Here is a 26,174-nt window from a genome sequence, read left to right as displayed (position 1 = left end):
GAGTAATGTATTGTATAGGCATGGATTGAGAATTGATTGACGGACAGGAAATAGAGAGTGGGAACAAATAGGTCTTTTTCAGAATGGCAGGCAGTGATTAGTGGGGTACCAAAAGGTTCAGTTCTTGGGTGATGTATATAAATGACCAAACAAATGCAACAGTTCCATGTTTGCTGATGATACAAAACTGAGCGGAATTGTGAATTTTAAGGAGGCTTCAAGATGACGTAGACAAGTTGAGTAAGTCGATAAGAGGCTGTATTGCTGCGGTTATGATGAATGAACACCTTTTTATAAATTTGTTCAGGGAATGTAGGTATTGTTGGCAAGTTCCAGCATTTAATGCCCCTTCCTAATTTCCCAGTTAAGAGTCAACTACTTTGCGTGGGTCTGGAATTGCATGTTGGCCAGACCATGTAAAGGCTGTAGATTTCCTTCAGTAAAGGGCATTTATGAACCAGATCCCTGCCAGGCCTCTGTATTGCTTGTTCAACAACATTGCTACTACACCACCATCTTTCCCCTTTAGACCCACTTGGAGAATTATACATCTTTTTGGACTCCCTACCTAAAAAATGCTAAACTTGCCATTGAGGGAGTGCAGTAGAAGTTGGCTAGGTTGATACTGGGATTGGCAGGTACATGCTATCAGGAAGATTAGTTCGACGGGGCCTGTATTCACTAGAGTTTAGAAGAAAGAGAGGGAATCTAATTGAAATGTATAAAATTCTAACCATGCAGGACAGACGAGATGCAGAGAGCATCTTTTCCCTGGTTGGGGAGTCCAGAACCAGGGGTTACAGACTTCGTTTATGGGGTAGACCACTTTGGACTGAGATGAGGAAGAATATGTTCACTCAAAGGTGAATTCTCTTATTATAGAGGCTGTGGAGACCAAGTCATTCAAGAAAGAGACAAATTTTTAGATTTTAATGACATCAAATGGTATGGGGAGAAAATCGTAGTATTATATTGAATGGCGGAGCAGATTTGTATGGCCTTCTCCTGTCCCTTGTTTCTGTTTAACTGGCCCTGTTAGTGTTGAAAAGCAGACTGAGAAAATACATTCTGAACAATTTGTGGCGGCCTTCTAATTATAAGCTATCAAAATCAGCAGCTGAATGTACAAAAGTGAAATAAAAACAAAATTTTAGAAATAATCAGCAGGTCACGGCAGCAGCTATGAAAGATAAAACAAAGTTAATGTTTTAAACCTATGGCCTGTTAGAACAGAAAATGCTAGTTATGTTGCAGGTTTTAAATAAGTACAGAGACCCACGGTAGTTGAGGGAGGAAGAATGAAGGAAAAGGTCTTTGGAATGCAGAGATGTTCATGGTGCAGGTTTAAAGCAGGGTGGTATTGAGTTAAGTAAAGAAACTACAGCTGGATCTAAGATAAATGTAAGTATAAATAGTAGAATCATCACTACTAGCTGCTGTCCAAAGAAAATGGAGACAAGGGTAATAGTTTGCAATTGTTGAATTCAGAGTTGAACCAGAAGCCTGCCAATGTGGCTGTAGAAAGTTGAGGTGCTCCTTATTGTGTGTTCCAATAAAGCCCAGTATACAATGTGGAGAGTCTTAAGAGGATGGAGAATAAAATGAGAGCAACCAGAAACTGGTAGCAATGCCTGCGAAGTGAATGATCGCGTTCACAAAGCAGTTAACCCAAATTACATTTGGTGTCTCCACTTAGAGAAGATTGTATTATGAGCAATGAAAACAGAATACTAAATTGAAAGAAGTGCAACTGAATATCTGTTTCATCTAGAAGTAGTTTTGGGCCTCTGGATGATGGAAAAGGATTAGGTATCATCTGTGCTTGCACGGGAAGGTGCTTAAGAAAGGGGTGTGATGTTGAATATGATTGAGGTGTAGGCCAGGGCATTGCAGAAGGAGTCCTACCTTTGGAACTATAGAGGGGAGACATGTTTGTAATGACATCATGCTTGAGGTGCATTGGATAATTTGTGGAGTTTGGATGCTGTTGAAGTAGGTGGAGGGAAAGGAGAAGCTTAACATGATTCCATAAAGAAAAGGTAGCCGTGAGGGAAGAGGGTGTGAAATGGAACTGACAAGGTTGGGTCTCTGTCAACCGTGAGAGAGGGGAAAGCTCAGTTGAAGAAAAAGGAGGACTTGTCACAAGTTCTAGTATAGAAGGTAGCATTGTCAGATGTGATGGAGTTGGAGAAACTGGAGAATGAAAAAGATCCCTTACGGGAAACCGGATAGGAGGAAGTATAGTCAAGGTGACTGTGGGAATCAGTGGGGTTATGGTGGCATGTGATGTTTACCCTGCATTTGGGGATATATTTCTTGATGCTTTGAGCATTTGCTTTTCTTCATCCAAAGGCAAATTAGAAATAAAAACATTCATAGTTAACATACTGCAAAACTATAAGACTTTCTTCTGTAAAAATCTGTGTGAAAGAATAAAAATCAGGTGGTAATTTTCCTTTAAAGAAACCTGTCAAATCTCAACCATTTTCTCATCGCTAGTATTTGACCTTTACTTGACCAGTTGTAGGGAATGTAATTTTAGCAATACTCTACTTCTGGCTCACTGAGGGCAGAAGAGCTGAGAAATGAGAGCTTGTCAAACAAAATTCCCCGTTAGCTCCCTTGTTTTACCTAAATGAGGTAGGGCAAGGAGCACAGTGTCTCATTTCAGAAGTTATAAAATATTGAAAAAGCAGTGTCTAGTGGGAGCTGCTAGGGGGATTGCAGGTACAAGGGCTGTGATCAATTTGAACCATTTTTCTAATGAAAGCTTCAGAGTATGTGTCAGCTGTGCTTCACAGCTGGGCCTGTCATGTCAGTTGAAGAACAAGTCTGTGTTCTTAAGTACCATGAAAATAAAAGAATATTCACTTAGCAAAATCTTCAAGGAACCACTTCATGATGTTGAGAATTGAAGCATTATTTTCTTTCAAGTGCTGTTATAAATATGGAAACAGAAGTTATGATTTGGAGATGCCGGTGTTGGACTGGGGTGTACAAAGTTAAAAATCACACAACAACCGGTTATAGTCCAACAGGTTTAATTTGAAGCACACTAGCTTTCGGAGCGAAGCTCTTTCATCAGGTGATAGTGAAGGGCTCGATCGTAACACAGAATTTATAGCAAAAATTTGCAGTGTGATGTAACTGAAATTATACATTGAAAAATTGGTTGTCTGCTAAGCCTTTCATCTGTTAGAACACAGTGATAGTTTCACTTCTTTCATGTGTAAATCACAAAACCTTTGTTTAAAAGTTGCATTCTCGGGTTAGCTGTTAACAATGGTGATAGCTAGACAATATGTTGAAGGTGTTGGCCCCCTGTGTTCTCTGTCTATGCCATGATGTTTAGATTGATTCTAGGTGGACTTTGGGACAGGCAGCAGAGAAAAGTGGCCAAGCAGAGGCTGATAGCTAAGTTCGGTACCCATAGGGAGGGCCTCAACCGGGACCTTGGGTTCATATCACATTACAGGTGATCACCATTGCACTACACATACACACAGATATTCCTACACACACACATACTCTCACATACACATGGACACAGGTACACACAGGACGCGCACACAGACACCCACACACACCCTTATAGACACACACACTCACATGCACCCCCTCATAGACTTAAGACACTCTGCACTCACTACACACACACACACACTTTCTCACACTCACAACCCCCACCCCAGATAGACAGACACACACACACACAGACAAAGACCCACATGCACAAGTATATTTTGTGGGGTGAATTTGTACTTGCAGAGTTACATTGTACTTTGCTCAAAAACTGCATGCATTCATGAAGAATTCTGAGCTCAAAAACTGCATGAATTTATGTAAAACTCTGTTATCTCACTTTTTAGATTAGAATCAATTTAAACATCATGGCATAGACAGAGAACACGGGGGCCAACACCTTCAACATATTGTCTAGCTAGCACCATTGTTAACAGCTAACCCGAGAATGCAACTTTTAAACAAAGGTTTTGTGATTTACACATGAAAGAAGTGAAACTATCACTGTGTTTTAACAGATGAAAGGCTTAACAGACAATCAATTTTTCAATTATAATTTCAGTTACATCACACTGTAAATTTTTGCTATAAAATCTGTGTTACGATCGAGCCCTCCACTATCACCTGATGAAGGACCGTCGCTCCGAAAGCTAGTGTGCTTCCAATTAAACCTGTTGGACTATAACCTGGTGTTGTGTGATTTTTAACTTGAAACAGAAGTTGTAATTCTTTTTGAATATATGGGCATTTTGTAGCCATTTCAAGAACAGGCACTGCTGTAGAAAAGATTTGTGTAGCTTCACTTCGTTGACCAGTGCATTGATACTCATGTGTCCTGGTGTTTGGAAATTGCTCACTTTGAGTAAGCTTTCCCTTTGAAGAATGAAATTTTGTGTAGGGCGATTTCATAGAAAATATATGTAAGGTCATTTGGTCACAATTCCATTTCTTTTAAGGATTGGCTACGTTCTCCTAATCACAGTACTCTGTGTTGTCTTTTTGTTGTTCATTCTGTTTTAAGCAAAGAGCATAAAATCCACTAGCCCATGCTTGGGAAAAAAAAGCATTTTCTCAATAATCATTGTGTTTGGAACTGAATTTACTGACTACTTTTTTTTGTCTCTTCACCTTTACTAAAGGCATTAACTGCTAGTAGACCTGGTTCCACAAGCAGCATTTAAAATTCTTCAGTGATATGGTATTCTTTGTATCAGAGTCTGAAATGCTTTTGCCAAAAAAATAACATGGAAAGGAGTAAGAGAGATTGTGTGATGTAGCATTTTTATAAATGACAAATTGGTTAAAAGAACTGCATTGACATTTTCTGGTTTTCTACCATTCCATTATTCATTATTCCCTTCTTGAACACTTTTGAAAATAAAATTGTTGTTTTGATATAATCGCGATATCTAGTGAATATCAATAGTTATAACTGAAGACTGAGTGAAATCTGAAATCTGTTCACATTTACAGCATCTTTTTGAAAAAGCTGTTCTTATTCTGTGTATCATGTACTTTCGAAAAAAAAATAAATCCATTAACCCAAAAATTGAATTGGTTCAGTCTAAACCAGGACTATCATCTTTAAATGATTCACTGAAGTTTAAGGAAAGTGACTTTGAACAGTAACTAACTGAGGCTGCTCAGATAGCAGACTATTGACACGCTGTAGATTGAACTATAGTAACTGTGGAATGAGCAAGGAGATAAGAAAGTAATGATGGCATCAGAAAACGTTTGAAACTGTGCTTTCATACCTGCTTTGTAATGTGACTTCAAAGCTGGGGGGTGGAGGGGGGGAGTGGAATTGTTCTGCCTGAGCAAGTCCCCACTCGCTGCAAACCACTGACTGAGGAAATCTTCGGTTGTTATTTCGGCCTGAGCAGATGGGACTAAGTAGATTAGGTAGCGATAGGTCAGAGGCGGCTAGTTGTTCCCTTCTGTTCAGTTCCATTTAGGGATTTTGGGTCGATTGGCATCATGTGTCATTCCTCTAGTGATATCGCTCAGGTATTGATCCAGTCTAGACAAGAGCTGGAGGCATCGCAGAGAACGCGTGCTGCACCATGCATAATGTGATTGAAAGGCAGTTAAAATGGCACTGACCTTTTCAGGGAGGATTAGATTGCCTGCCAAGTCTGTTTAAAGCAAGTGATAACGCGAGGTAAGGAAAACTGTCCGGACAACTTCAGAGAGAGAGAGAGAGAGAGAGAGAGAGAGGGAGTGCGAGTGAGCGGTTGGCAAGAATCTTGTACAGACCTCTGCTGGGCTTTTTGAAATAACGCTGCTCTGCTGTGTAGATTTGAAGATGATTGAAGTTTATAAGAAAATTGTTTCACATTTCAGGTTCAGAACAAAATGAAAAATCTTGCAAAATCTCCACTGAACAAAGCAGTTTACAAGCTGAGTGTGGTTTTAATAATTTTAAAGTCAAGGTTTGAACAAATCTGTATTACCATTTCAATTGAAAATTGGAAACTTAAAAGACGTTATAATTTCAGCTTTGCTTAGTTTGCCTTATTCACTCTGTAAGACTTGGTATTGAACATTTAATATATACAAGGGATATGAAGTGGCTTTTATAGTTCATCATCTTCCAATTAGGATTCCAACATTATAACCACCCCTTCCCAACTCAACCCCATCGGGCGGCACGGTACCTCATAGCATCAGGGTCCCAGGTTCACTTCTGGCCTCGGGTGACTGTCTCATCAGTTAACACTATAGTCAAACAAAATTATTTTGGAAACTTCTGATAGAGGGTCTTAGGATTTGAGATTCCTTTGGCACAAGTTTATTGGTTAGATTAGATTTTTTTAGATTCCCTTCCGTGTGGAAACAGGCCCTTCAGTCCAACAAGTCCACATCAACCCTCCGAAGAGTTACCCATCCAGACCCATTTCCCTCTGGCTAATGCATCTAACGCTATGGGCAAATTAGCATGGCCAATCCACCTGGCCTACACGAGGAAACCGGAGTGCCCGGAGGAAACCCACGCAGACATGGGGAGAATATGCAAACTCCACACAGACAGTCACCTGAGGCCGGAATTGAACCTGGACCCTGGTGCTGTGAGGCAGCAGTGCTAACCACTGAGCCACCGTGCCACCTGATGGGGTTAAGTTGGGAAGGGGTGGTTATAATGTTGGAATCCTAATGGGAAGATTTCCTATTCTTCCCATTTGTAATAAAATTTTGCATTAAAATACCTTTGATTTTTCCAGAAATAGCACAAATCAAGAATCTTTATAATATCATTTGCAGTGGTGTTAACAAATAATGATCAGTATTAATCTCCTGTGTTGAAGTGGATTGATTCTTGCTTGTGCTGGATGAGATAACCGAGGTTGGGTAAGTTGAGTGGGAAGAAAAGAGACACATTATCTGACAATGCGAAGTTCAATCTCTTTATAGTTAGGGAATAATAGGTAGACTGCTAAAATTGAAATCTTGACAATGTCACATGTATTGCTTTACATTCAATAGGTAATTTTGAAGCATATGGAATTTAGAATGAGCCAATGTGGAACCAGTACTGAACTACCGCATGCTCAAAGGAAGAGAGAATCCAGCAAACTTTTCGCCAAATATTCAAGTTCCAGTTAGCTCTGTCTTTTCCTTTCAAAGGATGTGAAATTCAAAATTCCCAGTGTTGTATATAATGCAAACTACTTGACTAGGATGAAATATACTAGAAACTTATACTTGGACCTGTCTAATATGAAATGTTACATTTTTAGAATGCCGTTCTTCCTGTTGCAGTGTAATTCATGAGCTGCTTGAGATGGACAATTCTATTCACCAACAGTAGTACAGTTCCACTGATCTCATTTAGTAAAACTCAAAAGTTATGTTGCTCAAAACTTATTCTCAGACTTGACACATAACCTCGCTCTTCCAATGAATTATTGAAGGTGTTGTCCTTTAGAATAGATGGGAATGAAGTTTTTTTAATGTTTATGTATATTTGAGATCCTGAGATCTAATTTTATTTTGTATGCCAGCTAGCCTTTTTCACTTCTTTTGATCTGAAATAAATAGTTTACACTTGTTCATTTAATAGTCTGGCTTATCTCCTGCATGAAGTGCTTTGAGTTGTAAGATGTGAAAATGTACCTTATAAAGCAAAGCTTAGAACTTCGAAGTGTAGTGAATTAGACACTGTATTTGCAACCCTTGAGCCTAGATTCAATTGCCTACAAAGATAAGACATAGAAGCATAGGAACAGGAGTGGGACATTTTGTGATCAGAGCTTGTTCTGCCATTTATTTACTTCAAAGCTAATCTGTATCTTAACTCCATCTACCATTTGGCTTTTGTGCTGTTGAATAAGGTTGCTTCTAAGGGATCTACATATAACAATTTGGGTGATCAAATCCATTCCATGTGGATATGGCCTAACACAGAAACCTTCATCTAATTCAGTATTAATATCTCATGCCAAGAACAAACTTAAAACTGGTGTGGAGGATTGAAAATAAAAAGGTCATTGGTGTTCTGAAGGATTCTGAAGCTGAGGCTGAGTCATATGGTTATGTTAGAGTAGAGTTTCATGGTAGCATTAAATGCTTGAAATAAATGTTCCAATCACCAGCACTACCACCTCTCACTTTAATGAACATAAAACTATTAAATGTAAATTCAAATCAGTGTGAGTGATATATTTTAGTGAATAAATTGTAAATGAATTAATAGAAACCTACCTCTAGGCCAGCACCAAGAACTTGGATTTACCTCGCACCTCAATGTAATGAGATGTTCAAAGCTGTTTCAGAGGAGTATTATAAGACAACTAATAATATTGGAACCAAAAACGAGAAAATGCTGGAAAATCTCAGCAAGTCTTGCAGCAGCTGTAGGGAGAGAAAAGAGCGGACATTTCGAGTCTAACTGACCCTTTGTCAAAGCTGATATTGGGTTACGTAAGGAGATAATAGATAAGATGATTGAAAGCTTGGTCAAAGAGATAGATTTTAAGTAGTATTTAAAAGGAGGAAAGCAAAATAGTGGAACATACAGATTTGGAGAGAGTATTCCAGAGTTTGGGACCTTGACAAAGAAAGTATGGCCATCAATGGTGGAATAATTAAAATTGGAGATTCACTAGATGCCAGTATTAGAAAAGCATAAGTGGGCTGGAAGAAATTAGAGATATGGAGTGGCAAGGTTGTGGAGGGATTTGAACACAGCGACTAGAATTTCAAAATCAAGACTTTGCTTGACCAGGAACCAAGTTTTGGTTATGTTTTAAACCAGACAGGTTGATTCTTGGTCAAGACATTGCCCTGAGAAATGAATCAAAGAATGCCTATCACTTAACTTTTTGAATTGAAACAAATGCAGTATGTTCTTTCTGTCTGCACAGAACAGGATCTCGCGTATTACAATAAGGACCTTCCAGTACATCAGTGGGTTACACTGAAAAGCTGCAATCCAAAATTGGCTGTTAGTACAATGCTTTGTACACTTCGAATTACTTAGCAAGCATTATCCTACTGCAGAAGCACAGGGAATATTGGACCTTAGTATTGTGAATTTTACATGCACTTGCTGGTTGAAAATAGTCAGTACTTTGCTTGGTATGAATAGCCAAGAGGATATGCTGTTCAGTACACTCGGCTGGTCTTTGGAATGCATGTCTGCATGCCAGACATCACAATAGCACTGAAAATCATGTGTAATGTTACACATCTTTGTGGTAGACAGAGCACCTTTTTAGCTTTGTGGCAACGTAGCGAGCCCCATGTGTGTTGCCGAATGGTGGTGAAGCTGTTTTTTTTCTGTCTGGAGAAAGATATGGAAAAGGATCAGTATCAAAATTGTTGCTTGCTTGATATATAATAATGACCTAGAACTGGAAGAGCAGAAAGAAATTTCAGAATCTGTGGATGACAAAACTTGGATGTATTGTATACAGTGAAGAGAGTGGTGGTAGGCTTCAAAAAGCTGGGTTCTGGATCAGTGGTGCTGGAAGAGCACAGCAGTTCAGGTAGCATCACTGATCCAGAATCTGGTTTCCAGCATCTGCAGTCATTGTTTTTACCTTCAAAAAGCTGGGGTTATTTTCCTTCAGGAAGAGTAGGCTGAGAAAAGATTTAACTGAAATGTTCAAAAATAATGAGAGATTTGCCAGAGTAGATGGAGAAAAAACTGTTCCAGTCATTTCTTCACTGTTGCTGGGTCAAAATCCTGGAATTTCCTCCGTAACAGCATGGTGGGTCTTCAACATATGGACTGCAGCAGTTCAAGAAAGCATCTCACTACAACCACCTCAAGGGCAACTAGGGATAGGCAATAAATGTTGACCACATAGCATTGCGAGTGTAAAAAAATGACAGAAGTTTCAAGAATGAGAGGACCAGTTACTTAAGGTGAATGTCAAAAGAACTGAAGGGATAATCCATCTTGGCTGCCTCTGAGGTCCATAGCATTCCTATTGTCAATCTTCAGCCAATTAGTTTACTCCGTGTGAAATCAAGAAACTGATGAAGGCACTAAATACAACAAAAGTTATGGCCTTGATGACATTTTGGCTGTAGTATTGAAGACTGGTGCTCCAGAGCAATAACTTAACCCAGCTGTTCCAAAACAGCTGCAAAAGTGGCATTTACCTAATAATGCAGGTCCAAAAAAAAAGAAGGGCAGGTTAAATTTTGGCAATTATTGCCCCATCAATCTAACTACATTCATCCAGAAAATGCTTCATGGTATCCTTGACAAAGCTTTCAAAAAGCACTTATTCAGCAATAACCTGCTCAGTAGTCCTCTGTATTCTGTAAGGACTACTTGACTCCAAATCTCTGCAGCCTTCGTCCAGGTATGGATAAAATAACTAAACTTCAGAGATTCAATGAGAATGACTGCCCTTGATATCAGTCCATCGTTTGCCTTAGTGAGACCATGTCAATTCATTCCAAGTTGTATCAAGAAACAGTTGGAAGCACTGGATGCTGCAAAAGCTATGGGCTCTGACAACATTCTGGAAATAGTCCCAAAGACTTGTCTTCCAGAATGTACTGCTCTCCTCGCCATCACTTCCAGTACAGTTACAACAATGGTATTTAACTGACATTGTGGAAAATTGTCCAGGTATATGCTGTACATGAAAAGCAGAGGACATTGTCCTGGACAAGTTCAGCATGGCCAATTACTGCTCCGTCAAACTACTCTTGATTATCTGTAAAGCGACAGAACGTGTCATCAACAGTGCTATCAAGCAACACCTGCTCACTGATGCCCAATTTGGGTTCTGCTAGGCCACTCAGCTCCTGACTTCAGTACAGCCTTGGAAGTGATGAATTGCAGAGGTGATGTGAGAGTGATAGCCCTGGATATGAAGGCTACATTCAATCATGTGTGGCCTAAAGGAGCCCTCGCAAAATGGCATTGATGAGAATCAGGGGACAAACTGTCTGCCGGTCAGTGTCATATCTAGCACATAGGAAGATGGTTGTGGTTTTTGGAGATCAGACATCGCTGCAGAAGTTCCTCAGGATTTGTCCTGGGCCCAACTGTCTTCAGCTGTTTCATCAATGACCATCCCTCCATCATCAAGTAAGAAGTTCACTATGATTACACTGTGTTCAGCTACATTCACAACTTCTCAGATGCTAAAGTAGCCCACGTTCAAATGCAATAAGACCTGGACACTATCCACGCTTGGGCTGACAAGTGACGAGTAGTTTTCAAGTCACACAAATGCCAGGCAATGAGCATCACTGAATCCCTAATTATCCTGTGGGTTACCATTGATCAGAAATTCAATTGGATTTGCCACATAAATACAGTGGCTATATGAGCAGGTCAGAGACTAAGAATACTGTGGCAAATAATTCATCTCTTTACTCCCCAAAGCCTGAAAATCATCTACAAAGCACAAATCAGGAGTGGATAGAATACTCCTCACATGCTTGGTTCAGTGCAGCTCCAACTCAAAAAAAACTTGATACTATCCAAAACAAAGTAGTTCACTTGATTAGCAGCACAACCACAAGCATCCACTCCCCCCTCCACCGATCTTAATTTGCAACATTGTGTGTAATCTTTGGGGCAGCATGGTGACTCAGTTGTTAGCACTGCTGCCTCACAACGCCAGGGACCCGGGTTCAATTCCCGCCTCGGGCAATTGTCTGTATGGAGTTTGCATATTCTCCCCGTGTCTGTGTGGGTTTCCTCCAGATGCTCCGGTTTCCTTCCACATTCCAAGGATGTGCAGGTTAGGTGAATTGGCCATACTAAATTGCCTGTAGTACTAATTAGGGGAATGGGACTGGGTGGGTTGCTCTTCGGAGGGTCGGTATGGACTTGTTGGGCTGAAGGGGCCTGTTTCCACACTGTAGGGAATCTAATCTCATCTATAATATATACCGCAGAACCAAAAATCCTTCGACAGCATCTTCTAAACCCTTGACCACTCCATCCTGAAAGGCAAGAGCACAGTCTCTTTCCAAGACACAGCCCACTTAGTCAGCATTCCATTCACTAATGTTAACATTTAAATCCTGCAGTGGAGGCAACAGTGTGTATTATCTGCAGGGTTTGCTGCAGCAACTCACCAAGGTTGTTTCAAACCTGTGACATTTTACCACCTATGATAACAAGGGCAGCAGTCACATGGAAGTATCACCACTTGCAGGTTCTCCTCCAAGCCACAACCATCCTGACTTTGAATTATATCACTATTTCTTCACTGCAACTATGTCAAATTCCTGAACCTCCCTCCCTAACAACTTACCTCCATATATAGAATAGCACAGTTCAAAAAAACAGCGCATCACCATCTTCTCAGGAGCATTTATTGATGGGTAATAAATGCAAGGCTTGGCAGCGATGCTAATATTCACAGCAGCTTTTGTTTTTACTGTGACATTCCATAAATACATAGTTGAAATAATAACAGAAAATCTTAGAAATACTCAACACATCAGTAGGATTTTTACAGAGCGAAAAAGAGTTAATGTTTCAGCTTAATGATCTTTCCTCAACTGTTCAGTCTAGTAAAATGTCCATTCTGTTGTTAATACGTGCTTAAATAATTATCAGCTCAGTCTGAAAAGGGAATAATGAATACTGAGACCATTGCCATAAAATAATTTCAACAAATTGAGCATGGAAATGTGGACTTTATAATTACTTATTATCACCTCACCTAAATATCATTGATTATTTTTGTTTTAAATTTTGTATCTATGTTCAGCCAGAATGACCTTGCCCAAACTTTTCTTCTAATGGTATCTTTTTAAGGCATCCATGTATTCTAGTTTGAAAGCAAATGACATCTTGTAGATCTTGCTAAACACACAGCTTGCATACATATAAATACATACACTTTATAGGCCATTTGAGCTGCAACTTATGGGGGCTAACTGCATTTGACACACGCAACTTCTTACCTCCACACCAGATAATTGCATTGTCAACTATTCAGCAAAGTGGCAGGTGACATCTGAGGCGATTGACTAGCTGAGTTGTTCGTGTTGGACTGTCAGCTGTTCAATCAATAGAGTTTACAGAAGACACCCTGATTGCATCTGTAACTAATTTAACTTTGAAACCCCTAGCTCCCCTTTGCACAAAGTTGCAATTCTATTCAGGATGTGCACTGAGTGGCAGGTGGAAAAATCAATGACAGCTTTCTGCGGTCATGCAATCGTGGGTTTTTGCTCTGCATGGTTAACTAGCCGTCTTGACTTCAAATCAATGAACTGATCAATTGATTAAATTAACAGTGATTTTCTTTTGGGTTAGCAGTCAGGGCCTTACATTATTAGTTGTGTTGTCTTTTGGGGTAACTCACATTTGTAAAATTTAAGGCTTATTAACAACTCAGCACTTAGAAATTCCACCTTCCCCTCTCTTTCAACACTTAATGTTAATTAGTTGGGCAGAAGCTTTGGCCTTCTGGGATTTGGGATATATTTGACAGAACTGGATTGGGTTACTGCATCACAGGCCTTTTGCTTCCTCTTTCAGCAGTTCAGAAGCTGGTTAAGCAGTCCTGATAGGTAGAGTGTGATTGATGGGGAAGTTTGTCTCTGGTAGTGTCAGGGACTTATAGAGGTGTCAGTCAAGATCGGCACCTGAATTACTTGTCACATTCTGTGAAAGAATGTCGAAAAAACAAGGAACTGCTGCATTACTTTGTTTTTTACCACTAAGTGACCCATGTCTTAGCTGTTTGCTATTTGTGATGGTTGAAGGTTAAAAAGACAGCTTTAAATAGACTGCATTTACAATGTCAGAAGTTAAATCTGCAAGAATTTTATTCAATTGGGCATCTAAACAAAATAAATTTATTTGTTTCAGAGAATTTAACATGGTGCCTCTTTTCTGGCTGAGATGGATGCTCTGTAATTTGAAATTCAAGATGGGCTTATGTACAAATGCTAAACCTATGCATATCCAGAGGCTGTTCAAGCATTTCCAAACAAATTAAAGTTTCAAATTAGATTTCTTTTCATGGATGAGAATAATCCAGAAATTCAGTATTAGCTACATATCAGTGAGAAGGACTGGATTCAGATCCAGGTCAAATCTGAAGCAGATGTAGTTTGACAATAGTAGGCAATGAAAACAAAATGACAAATTCCACTGTTGAATAATTGATACAACAACATGGCAACATGGAGTCATACAGCTCAAAAACAGACCCTTCAGTTCAACTTGTCCATGCCGACCAGGTTTTGCAAACTAAACTAGCCATACTTGCCTGCATTTAGCCAATGTCCCTCTAAATCTTTCCTATTTAAGTACCAACCCAAATATTTTTAAATGTTCTAACTGTACTTTATATACCACTTAGAACATAGAACAATGTAGCGCAGAACAGGCCCTTCGGCCCTTGATGTTGTGCCGACTTGTGAACTAATCTAAGCCCATCCCCTTACACTACCCCATCTTCATCCATATGCTTATCCAAGGATTGTTTAAATCTCCCAAATGTGGCTGAGTTAACTACATTGGCAGGCAGGGCATTCCACGCCCTTACCACTCTCTGAGTAAAGAACCTGCCTCTGACATTTGTCTTAAATCCATCACCCCTCAATTTGGAGCTATCTTCCCTCGTAGAAGCTGATGTCATCATACTAGAAAAAAGACTTTGACTGTCTACCCTATCTGATTCTCTGATCATCTTGTATGTCTCTATCAAATCCCCTCTTCACCGCCTCCTTTCCAATGAGAACAGACCCAAGTCTCTCAGCCTTTCCTCATAAGACTTCCTCTGGCAGTTCATTCCAGATATGAACCACTGTCTTAATGAAAAAGTTGCCGCATATGTCCCTTTGAAATCCTTCTCTTCTCACTGTAAAGTTATGCCTTCCAGTTTTGAAATCCCCTACCCTGGGGAAATGACTTTTGTTAGTCACTTTATCTAGGACCCTCATGATTTTCTAAACTTCTAAGATCAATCTTCAACCTCCTACAGTCCAGTGGAAAAGAAGTCCTAGACTATCCAGCCTCTCCTTATAAATCAAACCCTCCAGTTCAGGCTACATTCTTGTAAAATTTTTCTGAACCCGCTTCAATGTAATAATATGAAGACAGTAAGGCTGTACATTGGTGTCAGTTCAGTGAACAGAATAAGGCTGTACAATAAATAGATTAGTAGTATCAAGCATTTATTTTTATTGTTAAAGGGCAGCACGGTGGCTCAGTGGTTAACCCTGCTGCCTCATATGGATGTAGGTTCAATTCTAACCTCAGGCAACTTCTGTGTGGAGTTTGCACATACTTCCTGTACCTGCGTGGGTTTCCTCCCACAATCCAAAGATGTGCTGGCTAGGTAAATTGGCCGTAGTGTTCAGTTAGGTGCATTGGTTAGGGGTGAAATGTACAGTAACGGGAATGGGTCTGGGTGGGTTACTCTTCGGAGGGTCGGTGTAGACTTCGAGTCTTGAGATTCATAGAGATGTACATCACAGAAACAGACCCTTCGGTCCAACTCGTCCATGCCGACCAGATATCCCAACCCAATTTAGTCCCACCTGCCAGCACCTGGCCCATATCCCTCCAAACCCTTCCTATTCAGAAACCTATCCAGATGCCTTTTAAATGTTGCAGTTGTGCGAGTCACCACCACTTCCTCTGGCAGCTCATTCCATACCTGTACCACCATCTGTGTGAAAAAATTGCCCTTTAGGTCCCTTTCATATGTTTCTCCTCTCACCCTAAACCTATGCCCTCTAATTCTGGACTCCCCAATCCCAGGGAAAAGACTTTGTCTATTTATCCTATCCATACCCCTCATAATTTTGTAAACCTCTATCAGGTCACCCCTCAGCCTCTGACAATCTAGGGAAAACAGCCCCAGCTTATTCAACCTCTCCCTATAGCTCAAATCCTCCAAACCTGGCAACATCCTAGTAAATCTTTTTTGAACCTTTTCAAGTTTCACAACATCTTTTTGATAGGAAGGAGACCAGAATTGCACGCAATATTTCAACAGTGGCCTAACCAATATCCTGTACAGCTGCAACATGACTTGTTGGGCCAAATGGCCTATTTCCACACCGTAGGGATTCTATGATTTTCATTTTCATCTTAGCTTCTCGCATAGCATTTTTTCTATCTCCATTTAAAATTTTAATTGGGCCACTATTCCTAGTTATCTGTTTAAAAATGTCAAGAAAATTATGTGAGTTGAAGAAAAATAATATTCTTAAATTGTGATGGAGAATGAATTGTGCATGAAGATATGAATTCAAGGGTTTTAATGAACACTTTTTTTTAAAATCTCCTTTTCGACATAGGATCTGGCTTTGTCACCTGCAGCAGTAAAGAGAACCATGACAGTGATGCAGATCTTGACGTGGATGGCGATGACACCCTGGAATATGGGAAACCACAGCATCCTTTTATTTTGATGAATAGTACTTTATTTGATTCTTTTGTTCTGTCAGCAGGAACTTTAGATAGCCTGCCTTTCCTCATTTTTTTCTGAATTTTTTTAAGGAATAAGTAATGTATAGTATTTTTTCTAATTATCATCTTCACACAGCATATTATCACACTTTGTCATACTTGGGTGGGAGGCCTCAGATGCTCCTAACTGAGTGATATTTATGCACCAGCTCTAAAGGATATGATGACCAACACACAAGTTGAAATGTTGATGGATAATGTAAAATCAACATATTCCAGTAAATTATCTGTCATAGCTGAAATTATAATGACAGATTTGAAAATAATTTCATTTTGAACTGAATTGGTGCTCTCCGAAGTCACAACAATCTTACCTTGGCTATTATAACCATGACTGTACTATTTATGTTATGATCATAACTCAGAAAGCATTGGTACAAAATATATTTCCCAGGAAGAAAACCAAATAAGTACCAGATTGTCAAATACCAGGATGTTTTCTTACTAATATATTTTCTAATCAACCTGTTTAGAATGATAGTACAATCTCTGGAGCAGAATGGACTTGAACCCAGGTGTTTTGATTCAGGGATAGTCACACTGCGATTGCACCACAAGAGGGCTGCTCCCCCAAGAATTTTCTTATTAAGAAGATGAAATATAATGAACATCAGCTGATTTACTTTTGTCACCTTGTTATACCCTTAATTTGGCTAACAGATACACAGAGGCAGACATTATACCTTGTACAGGAGAAGAACCAGGTGAGGCCAAAGAGAGGGAAGCACTCCGGGGTGCTGTGCTAAAGTAAGTGTTTAATTTTTTTGTGATTTTTGGTTCAAACATGCCAATTAAATTTAAAAATATTCTGAATTCTTCCTGTAGAAAAGCATAGTTAAAATACTTGACCTTTTACCCCTGTGACATTATGCTTGATGGAGAACAAATGAGATGAGCAACACCTCTTTGTCTGGGTTTCGTACGAAATTAATTTGGTGTCATTTCAATCCACTTCTTTGTTCAGGTGCTTGTAATCTGCCATTAGTCACTGCTGTACTGTTATTCTTAGTCAGAAGTCACAGGAAGATTTAATATGAGAGTGGAGGTATCACATCTTGAGTTTCTCATCTGAGATTTGAGATTTAAAAAACACAAAGGTGTTACCTGTACAAGGAGAGAATATTGTACCATGCAGAGGATATCCTTTAATCTTATTCTCTCTCTTCTATGATTCACAACTCTTTTTTTTTTATTGATCTATTAACTCACTCACCAGATTGCCATTCGTTCTCATGGTTTACCTAGTTCCAGAAAATGTATTTTGATTGTCAGATTTGATCTTTGTAGAGCAACCTCCAGGATGTTTTCTCTTTGATAGCTTTTTGTATGGGGAGCTCTTGGTACGTTTATCCCTTTGAATCTTCCATGCCGATTCTTTTTAACTGTGGTGATCTGTCTGTTTATATTTTGAGTTCATTAATTGAATTTAAGCAGTTTAATCAATCTGATTCCTTGCTTTATAGTCATCGTTCTATTCTTTACAGTTAGAACAATAAATTCCTTCTCAAGCAATTGCTTAGTAATCCGCAACATAAACATTCCTAAAAGGAATCAAGAAGTCAAAACATTTCATCTTGACCCCATCAAGACTATGATGCAAGAAACAGAATTGAAGAAGGGGACACAATTTATGCATTGTGAGAAGGTGCTGATTACTGAGGTCATCATTGGCTTAAAATACAGCAAGAACAGTTAAATGTCAATGTTAGTTCTCATACCAGACCAGTAGACTCTAGTCAGGGTGTTGCTACTGGAATGCAGCAGAGATTGGCAATCTCTTTGACTGTTGCTATTTTTCCATTTTAAAAAAAATGACGAATGAATTCTTTTGCTTACATGAAACAGAATCATATTCATATGTGTAGCTTCTAGCATGTACAAATGTGTTGCACTGGAATCCTGTCTGGTAATCTTAAATTGGTTTGTAATGTAAATTTTGGCACAGACTGGATTACTTAATAAGTAATTTCCAACAACAGGTTCTCATACTGGAGAATGTACTATTCTGAGACTTGCAAGCATGGGCTGGTTGAGCACAGTTCGCTAATTGCATTGGAACCCAATTTAAAATTGTCAGTCAAGCTCACAGCGTGATACATCTGCATGTTACACATTAATACACTGGACCCAGGCAAAGAAATTCATATATATGTTGCACCTTCCTCATGGAAAAATAAAAAAGACTTCGGGAAACTGCCAATCTCTGCTACATTCTGATGGCAGCACCCTGACCAGTCGGATTCTGGTCTGAGAATTATGATTGATAGTTAACTGTTCTTGCTACATTTCCATGCTACTAATGGCCGAACCAGTCAGTACCCTTGTCAGAACAACAGGAAGGAGATAGAGAACTTAATGGCATGGTGTAAAAACAATAATCTCTCCCTCAATGTCAGCAAAATGAAGAAGCTGGTCATCGACTTCAGGAAGCGGAGTGGAGGACAGGTCCCTGTCTGTCACAATGGTGCTGAGGTCGAGGTTATGGAGAGCTTAAAGTTCCTTGGAGTAAATGTCACCAATGATCTAAATTGGTCCATCCACATCAACGTAACAGTGAAGAAAACACACCAACTCCTCTACTTCCTCACAAGGCTAAGGAAATTTGGCATGTCAACAATGTCTCTTATCAGTTTTTATTGATGCACCATAAAAACCATCCTGTTCGAATGTATTGTAGCTTGGCTTGGCAACTTCTCTACCCAAGACCACAAGAAATTACAGAGTTGTAAATGCAGTCCAGTCTATGGTGAAAACCAGCCTTCTTTCCATTGACTCCATCTATACTTCCCACTGTCTCAGGAAATCAGCTAAAATAATCAACGTCTCCTCCCAGCCTGGTTATACTGTCTTGCACTCTCTTTCATCAGGCAAAAGATAGAAAAGTTTCAAAACACATACCAACAGATTTAAGAACAGTTTCTTCTCTGCTATTATTAGACTTATGAACGGATATCTTATATGTTAGGGTTGATCTTTCTTTGTCGCTGTAACACTACATTTTGCACTCTGTTTTATTACTCTGACGTAGTTATGTAAGATATGATTTGTCTGGTTCGCATGCAATTCAATACTTTTCACTGTATTGTGGTACATGTGACAATAATAAATCAAATCAAATCCCTTTATTCAAGTCTGTTTGTAGCATCATTGTCCTGATAAATGCAAGATGAAACATTTCGAGTTCTTGTCTCCTTTTTTAGCAATGTTTAAACTCTTCATAAATTAAAAACTAGCATTTGTATTTTTATTTTGTGAGATGTGTATTAGTTCCTTCGATCTTTCCTTCGAAAAATCTCCAAACTGGGTGGTAGCGCAAAATAATTTTCTCATGTCTGAATTTTGAATTCTTTGGTTCTTGATTGCAACTGTACTCTGCATTTGCAGGTGTCAGACAGTGCTGTTAATAAATGTGACAGTAACCAGGATGTGTTATTGCTTTTGCAGTGGCGGAACCCCAAGCAACAGAATAACACCAGAGTTTTCCAAATGGGCTAGTGATGGTACGTAGTTTAAAGTTCAATTTCAACCAGATGCTTTTCAATGTAATGTTCGTTGTTAAACTATCTTTCCACATGAGTTATCAGAATAGGAGACTTAGGTGTTCTGATCTGTTGTGCCATCCTTATGTTACTCTGCAGATTGTTATGGGACAGTTTTGGGTTGAAGTGGGCAAACAGGAGTGATTCTCTTTTATTGTGGATTATGTATTAGGATGGAAATAATGTAGCAGCAAGGAAGAAAGAACTTTTGCTTAGTAGCACATTTTTCTGTCTTTCGAACCTATTTACTGGATTTTGGAAATTTTATGACTCCTTTTCCAGAAAAAAAGGGTTTTGAAAACAAGTTAAATTTAGAAGTTGAGTTTTAAGGCAAGATACCAGTTTAAACAAAAGTACTAAGGCAATTATGTCTGGTCAGTAATCTTGTAGTTATGGGAAAGGAGAACGAAAGGAAATCAATAGCTTCAAACTGAGCTGCTAGAGAAGGATCCTAAATATGGATCACTAAGGCTAGGTGAAGTAACAACTAAGAAAGAAGTAATGAATGAGACCTGCTATACAAGAGAATTCTTAACCAGTATCAAAAGAAGGAAAATTCAAAGAAAAATTCTTTGGGTATGTTATCGTGCAGAAGAGTTGCAGTGCCTAATCCCCCAGTTGAAGGATTAACAGAAGAAGATGAAGATAGCAATAGCACAGGAAGCCACTCGAAAACATGAAAGATTGGCTTACCCAAGACTCCAACACAAGATTATCCACTGTTGCTTTAATCGGCAAGTTTGGAATACCATATTGGTCTATGCCCCTTGCCATGGCACTTACATGATGACTGAAAAAGTTAAAATGCAATTTTGAAGGAATTTGATATAGTCCCTCAAAGACTTGATTTATTGATCAATTGTCTGTTTTAATAATACCATTTTTGTTCATGGTTAATCCTTCCTGGTATAATGTAGACTAGTAATGGTATACTTGTGCCCGAGGGTTATGTTGTCCTAGTCTTGGATTAAGGGCAGGGATGCATTTAAAGGAATGAGTGATGCCTTTGAACCGAAGAGGGCAAGCAAGACTGGCAATTGTAACAATGCTTCACAACAAAAATAATATTGCATGCTGAAAAGTCACTATTATTTCTTGGAAAATGCAGAAGTTTTGAAGATACAACGCAAATGAAATAATCTGTAGATAATTCACTTTCAGTGGTTTTGATTGAGTATATTTATTGCGTGGCTGTCTGTTGACACTATATTAAAATGTCAGTCTGGGTTCTTAAATCTTGAAATAGAGAATGAACCAGAAAGTTTTCTGACTGGTAAGAGTTCTAGTATGTGAACCAAGTTAAAATAACAGCATGTTTTAATAAATTATTGCAATATAGTAAGTTAATATTTTTTCTGTTTATAATATATGCAACTAAGTGAGCTAACTTTACATGGTATTGTACCTGTTAACTCTTCTCAACACCTTCATATTAGGGAGGAAGAAGAACATTAGGCAAAAAAAAAGTTGTCTTTTCATTCCAGTGACTCAAATTGAAATTTAGTCAGGGATATGTGCTGACGTTACTGGTTTTAAAGGTTTGAACAAAAATTACTTTTGGCTATTTTTAACTCTATTCTGATTGGGAGTACAATGCATAAAACTATTCACAGAATAAATACACTGTCTCAGGTATGCACATGTGTGATTTTGAAAAATATAGATTTACTTTTAAGTAAATGAATACCTTGGATCTATTTTTATATTTGATTTCTTTACAGAAATGCCTTCAACAAGTAATGGGGAAAGTGGTAAATTAGAGGTACAGACACAGAAGACATGTAAAAACAGCGAGATTGAAAAGTAAGTACTGGTGCGTTAATGGGATGGATCAAGACAGTTTCTGTCCTGATTGACTCTCAAAATAGAAGAATTGCATTTCCATTATCTGCAGCAAAGGCTTCCAAGTTGTTTAGTATCAGTGAATTTCAGGATAGAGTGCAGAAATTGTATTGCAATATTTTATAATCTATTAAGTGTACATTCAATAGCAAATAAATAGAATAATGTTTGAGAGGGTTTGTAACATTTTGCTGCAAATGTTTTTTTTACAAAAATCCTACAAAGCTATATTTTCTATTTGTCCCAAATTGCTGCCGGAGAATGTTTTAAGCCTTTAGAGTTGTACAGGCCTCACGCTTAAGATTCAGAACAATGTAGGTAGTGAGTGAGATCTCGCTAAAGATTTCTGACTGTTGAAGGACTTACAAGATATGTAAGTAAAATATATGCTGTGTATTATTCTGTTTGACCTAGCAATTTCCAGGAGCAGCAGATAATCTTTTGTGGGAAAAACAAAATTGCAAGAACACACCTTTGTATTGTTGAATGACCTTTGATTTGCACAGCCCCAACTAATTGATAACTTCCTCTTTAATTTTCCATGTGTAATTTTATCATATATTCCTTGGATGTAGGTTTGCTAGCTGAGCTGGGAGGTTCATTTTTCAGACATTTCGTCACCATACTAGGTAACATCATCAGTGAGCCTCTGGATGAAGCGCTGGGGGTGGCATGACCCACTTTCTGTTTGTGTTTAGGTTTCCTTGGGTTGGTGACATCATTTCCCGTGATGACAGCATTCATGTGATGATGTCATTTCCCATTCTTTTTTTTTGTGGTGGTAAATGGGATTCAAGTCAATGTGTTTGTTGATACAGTTCCGATTGGAATACTATGCTTCTAGGAATTCTCGTGCATGTCTGTTTGGCTTGTCCTAGGATGGATGTGTTTTCCCAGTCGAAGTGGTGTCCTTCCTCATCTGTATGTAAGGATACTATTGAGAGTAGGTCATGTCTTTTTGTGGCTTGTTGATGTTGATGTATCAGGGGTGGCTAGTTTTCTGCCTGTAGTGTTTGTTACAGCTCTTGCAAGGTATTTTGTAAATGGCATTAGTTTTGCTTGTTGTCTGTATAGAGTCTTTCAAGTTCATTAACTGCTGTTTTAGTGTGTTGGTGGATTACCATGATGCCAAGAGGTCTGAGTAGTCTGGCAGTCATTTCCAAGATGTTTTTGATGTAGGGGTGAGTGGCTAAGATTTCTGGGCATGTTTTTTCTGCTTCTTAGGGTTTGTTGCTAAGAAATCGAAGGACTGTGTTCATCGGTTACCCGTTCTTTTTGAATACATTGTATAGGTGATTTTTCTCTGCTCTGCGTAGTTCCTCTGTGCTGCAGTATATGGTGGCTCATTGAAATAATGTTTTAATGCAGCTTCATTTGTGAGTTTTGGGATGATTGCTTCTGTAGTTCAGTATTTGGTCAGTATGTGTTATTTTCATGCAGACATTGGTTTGAAGTTCCCCATTGGCTGTTCGCTCTACTGCGACATCTAGGAATGGCAGTTTGTTGTTGTTTTCCTCCTCTTTAGTGAACTTTATGTCAGTAAGGGTATTAGTGATGGTCTTGAAGGTTTCCTCTAATTTGTTTCGTTTACAACAGATTACAGCGGGATCTTGATCAGATGGTCCAGTGGGCTGAGAAGTGGCAGATGGAGTTTAATTTGGATAAATGTGAGGTGCTGCAGTTTGGGAAAGCAAATTTTAGCAGGACTTTTGGAGGGAAGATATTGTCTATAATTTTGAAATAAAGAGAGATGATACCTCTTTGCCATTTTCAATGATCCAGAGGATGAGGCAAACGGGAGTAATTGAAAATTAAGTGAAGGATGAGATGAATGGTTTTCTGAAAGAGGTGAATTGTAGAGGGTAGGAAGAAGAAAATGGGAGGGAAAATTCAAGTTGATCAGGAATCAAAAATACTATGCAAGACTTGGAGCTGAAGTTGCTAAATTGAAGAATTGCTGAGTATAGAGACAATGAATGAAGAAAAATAATATAGTTTAGAAGACATTGATGGCAGTATGGTTTAACCTGTTTGCAAAACAATTTCCATTACAAACATGGATGCAGGAATTTAAAGTATAGAAAAGTTAATAGTAGGAACTAAAATTTTGTGGGTAGCAAGTATGTTTGTACTTATTATTTTAACATATTGAATAATCTTGATTTCAGAGAATTTGTAAGACTGGAAATTTCCGTGTTTTCTGACCTGTAAAATGCAATCGATGTTCCTGATGTTGTCATGTACACTTGTGTAAAATGTTTTGTCTTTGTACAGTTTGTTACAGAGCTGCATAAATGTTTGCACATTTTATGACTGCCCAGTGCATAAACCTTGATAACCATATAAAAAAGGTTGTAATAGAAATAGTGAAAAATCAAGTGATTTAGTTTTCTTTGATATTAAATGGATAAAATGGCATCTTGTATACAAGTAGAATTTTAGAGACAAAGCATTCATGTTATGATTGACAGCATTTCCTAATGCATTTTATGTGTTGGTACTGTAGATTCTTTGTGAGAAACAGATATGTGGCTCAATAGCCAGAATCAATAGATCAATTATCAGGACTTGCAATGTAAATAAATGCAGTCATGTTTTATTATTGCAATCAGTCATTTCTAAAATGGCATGGATTTTCTTTATCTTTTTAAAGTACCTCATTATTTTCTTTTATCTTTCACAAGTATTACTGATGCGGATAATAATTGTGTATTACAATTTTAAAGTGTTTCCAAAATATTCCATCAGATAAATGTGTTTTTAATGCAAATATTTATGGAGTGTTTAATTTCACTGTGGTTATTTTTAAAAAATGAAATTGATATTTTAATGCAGGATCACATTATTATTGACTGCTGTAATTGGTTTATTTATTGTCCAATATTGCCGAATTTTAATTCTTGCTTTGTTAATTTACATCCACTCTGAGAGAAACAAAACATGATTATAGTCAGATGGCTGGATAGGAAGGGTGATTCTTAATTATATTTCATGCCCTATTGTAGAATGTTGGCATGTGGTGGTTTAAAGACTTTCCATTTATGTGTGGGAAGCGTCAGGTGCATTAAGAGTTAGAATTGGGACTGCAGTCAAATGATCATGCGAGGAGGGCATGAAGGATAGGAGGGGGTTTAAACTGTAGCTTCAGTCAGGTGGCTGACAGAAGTTGCATGGGTACATAGAGCTAACAGCTCATTAATAGACACAGTTTCTGTCAAGTTATTGGAGATGTACTAGGTAGTTTATGAAACTATTATAATTGAAAATCTTAAAAGGTGCTGGTATGCTCATAGGAATTTGGTTCTGTTTCTGTATGACTACTTTTAAACAACTTTATTTCATGGTTTGCTATCTTCTCTGTTTTCCTTATTCTTTCTTTCTTAAAGTAATTGACTATCATATGTCCCCAAGAAGAAATAAATGTTTTAAAAAGAGAACATATATTAAAGAAAGTGAAATCAGATAATGTATTCTGAAAGGTAATTGGCAAGCTCACTGTGAATAGTAGGGTAAGCTGAACATACTGACCCTGGCTTATAGATTGGTTGTTCTAATATTGTTTTTACCTCCATTTCTGGTCTTGTGATATGAAAGAGACAAATTCAAATATAAACTAGATATGGGACTTAAATATCATACACTTGGAAACTATAATAAAGAAAAGTTTAGGAATTCACTCGTATGTATAGTGCATATGCCTAAAATATTCTTTTTTTTTCAAATATATATACTTCTAATTCCCCCCGGAATGTATTCAAATCTCTGTGGAAAAGGGATGGGCATTCCCGAAGCCTCAGGAAGTGAGCTGAGGATGCAAAGGTTAATTGATCTTAAGACTGTTTTCCACTGACTCAGGTGGAGAAAAGGTGCCTCTGCTCAATGTCTCCCTCTGAATTTTCCAGCTGAAATTGTTTGATTTTTTAAAAATAGGTTAATTAGAAGTCTCTCCATTACATAAATTCTGTAGTATAGTGCATACGCACACTAATCCATTCTCTCACGAGCATGTCTGTTTCTTTCCCTGTCCATAAATCATTTGTCTGTATAATTATATTCATTTAACAGTAATTTGTACGTAAAGGGGATTTCCATTGTGAGATTCATAATGTATGAGTGGCCTGTGGCACATTTTGCTGGTGGAATTTTATTTATTTTCAGGAAAACATATAAATTAAGTGCATAATCTTTTCAGCTTTGGACTTGCTGTGCTTTGCTACAAAATCAGATAATAATTAAGGCAATGGTGCAGTATAATCTATACGTTGTAGAAAGGGCAATCTGTGGAACACATCACTTGTAACAAGAATTTACAAGTGCAAGTTTTTTTAAGTTATCCAGAGTAAACACAA

General features: G+C 38.3%; 1 protein-coding gene across 2 annotated transcripts in view; it reads left to right on the top strand.

Annotated features, from left to right (window-relative positions):
* rnf220a (ring finger protein 220a) overlaps positions 1–26,174 on the top strand; it is a 512,316-nt gene that overhangs the window by 417,897 nt on the left and 68,245 nt on the right. For both annotated transcript variants that reach the window (XM_087990559.1, XM_087990558.1), the window contains 4 exons: positions 16,273–16,369; positions 17,105–17,191; positions 19,889–19,944; positions 21,705–21,786. In XM_087990559.1, coding sequence (XP_087846685.1) covers positions 16,273–16,369; positions 17,105–17,191; positions 19,889–19,944; positions 21,705–21,786 — 322 coding nt within the window. The remainder of the gene's footprint in view (positions 1–16,272; positions 16,370–17,104; positions 17,192–19,888; positions 19,945–21,704; positions 21,787–26,174) is intronic.

This window comes from Chiloscyllium plagiosum, unplaced genomic scaffold, assembly GCF_037043375.1.
Source record: "Chiloscyllium plagiosum isolate Xiang-an unplaced genomic scaffold, Cpla_swu_hap1 HiC_scaffold_9, whole genome shotgun sequence".
Lineage (NCBI taxonomy): Eukaryota > Metazoa > Chordata > Chondrichthyes > Orectolobiformes > Hemiscylliidae > Chiloscyllium > Chiloscyllium plagiosum.
Note: the sequence above shows the minus strand (reverse complement) of the source record. Positions and strands in the feature narration are given on the sequence as shown.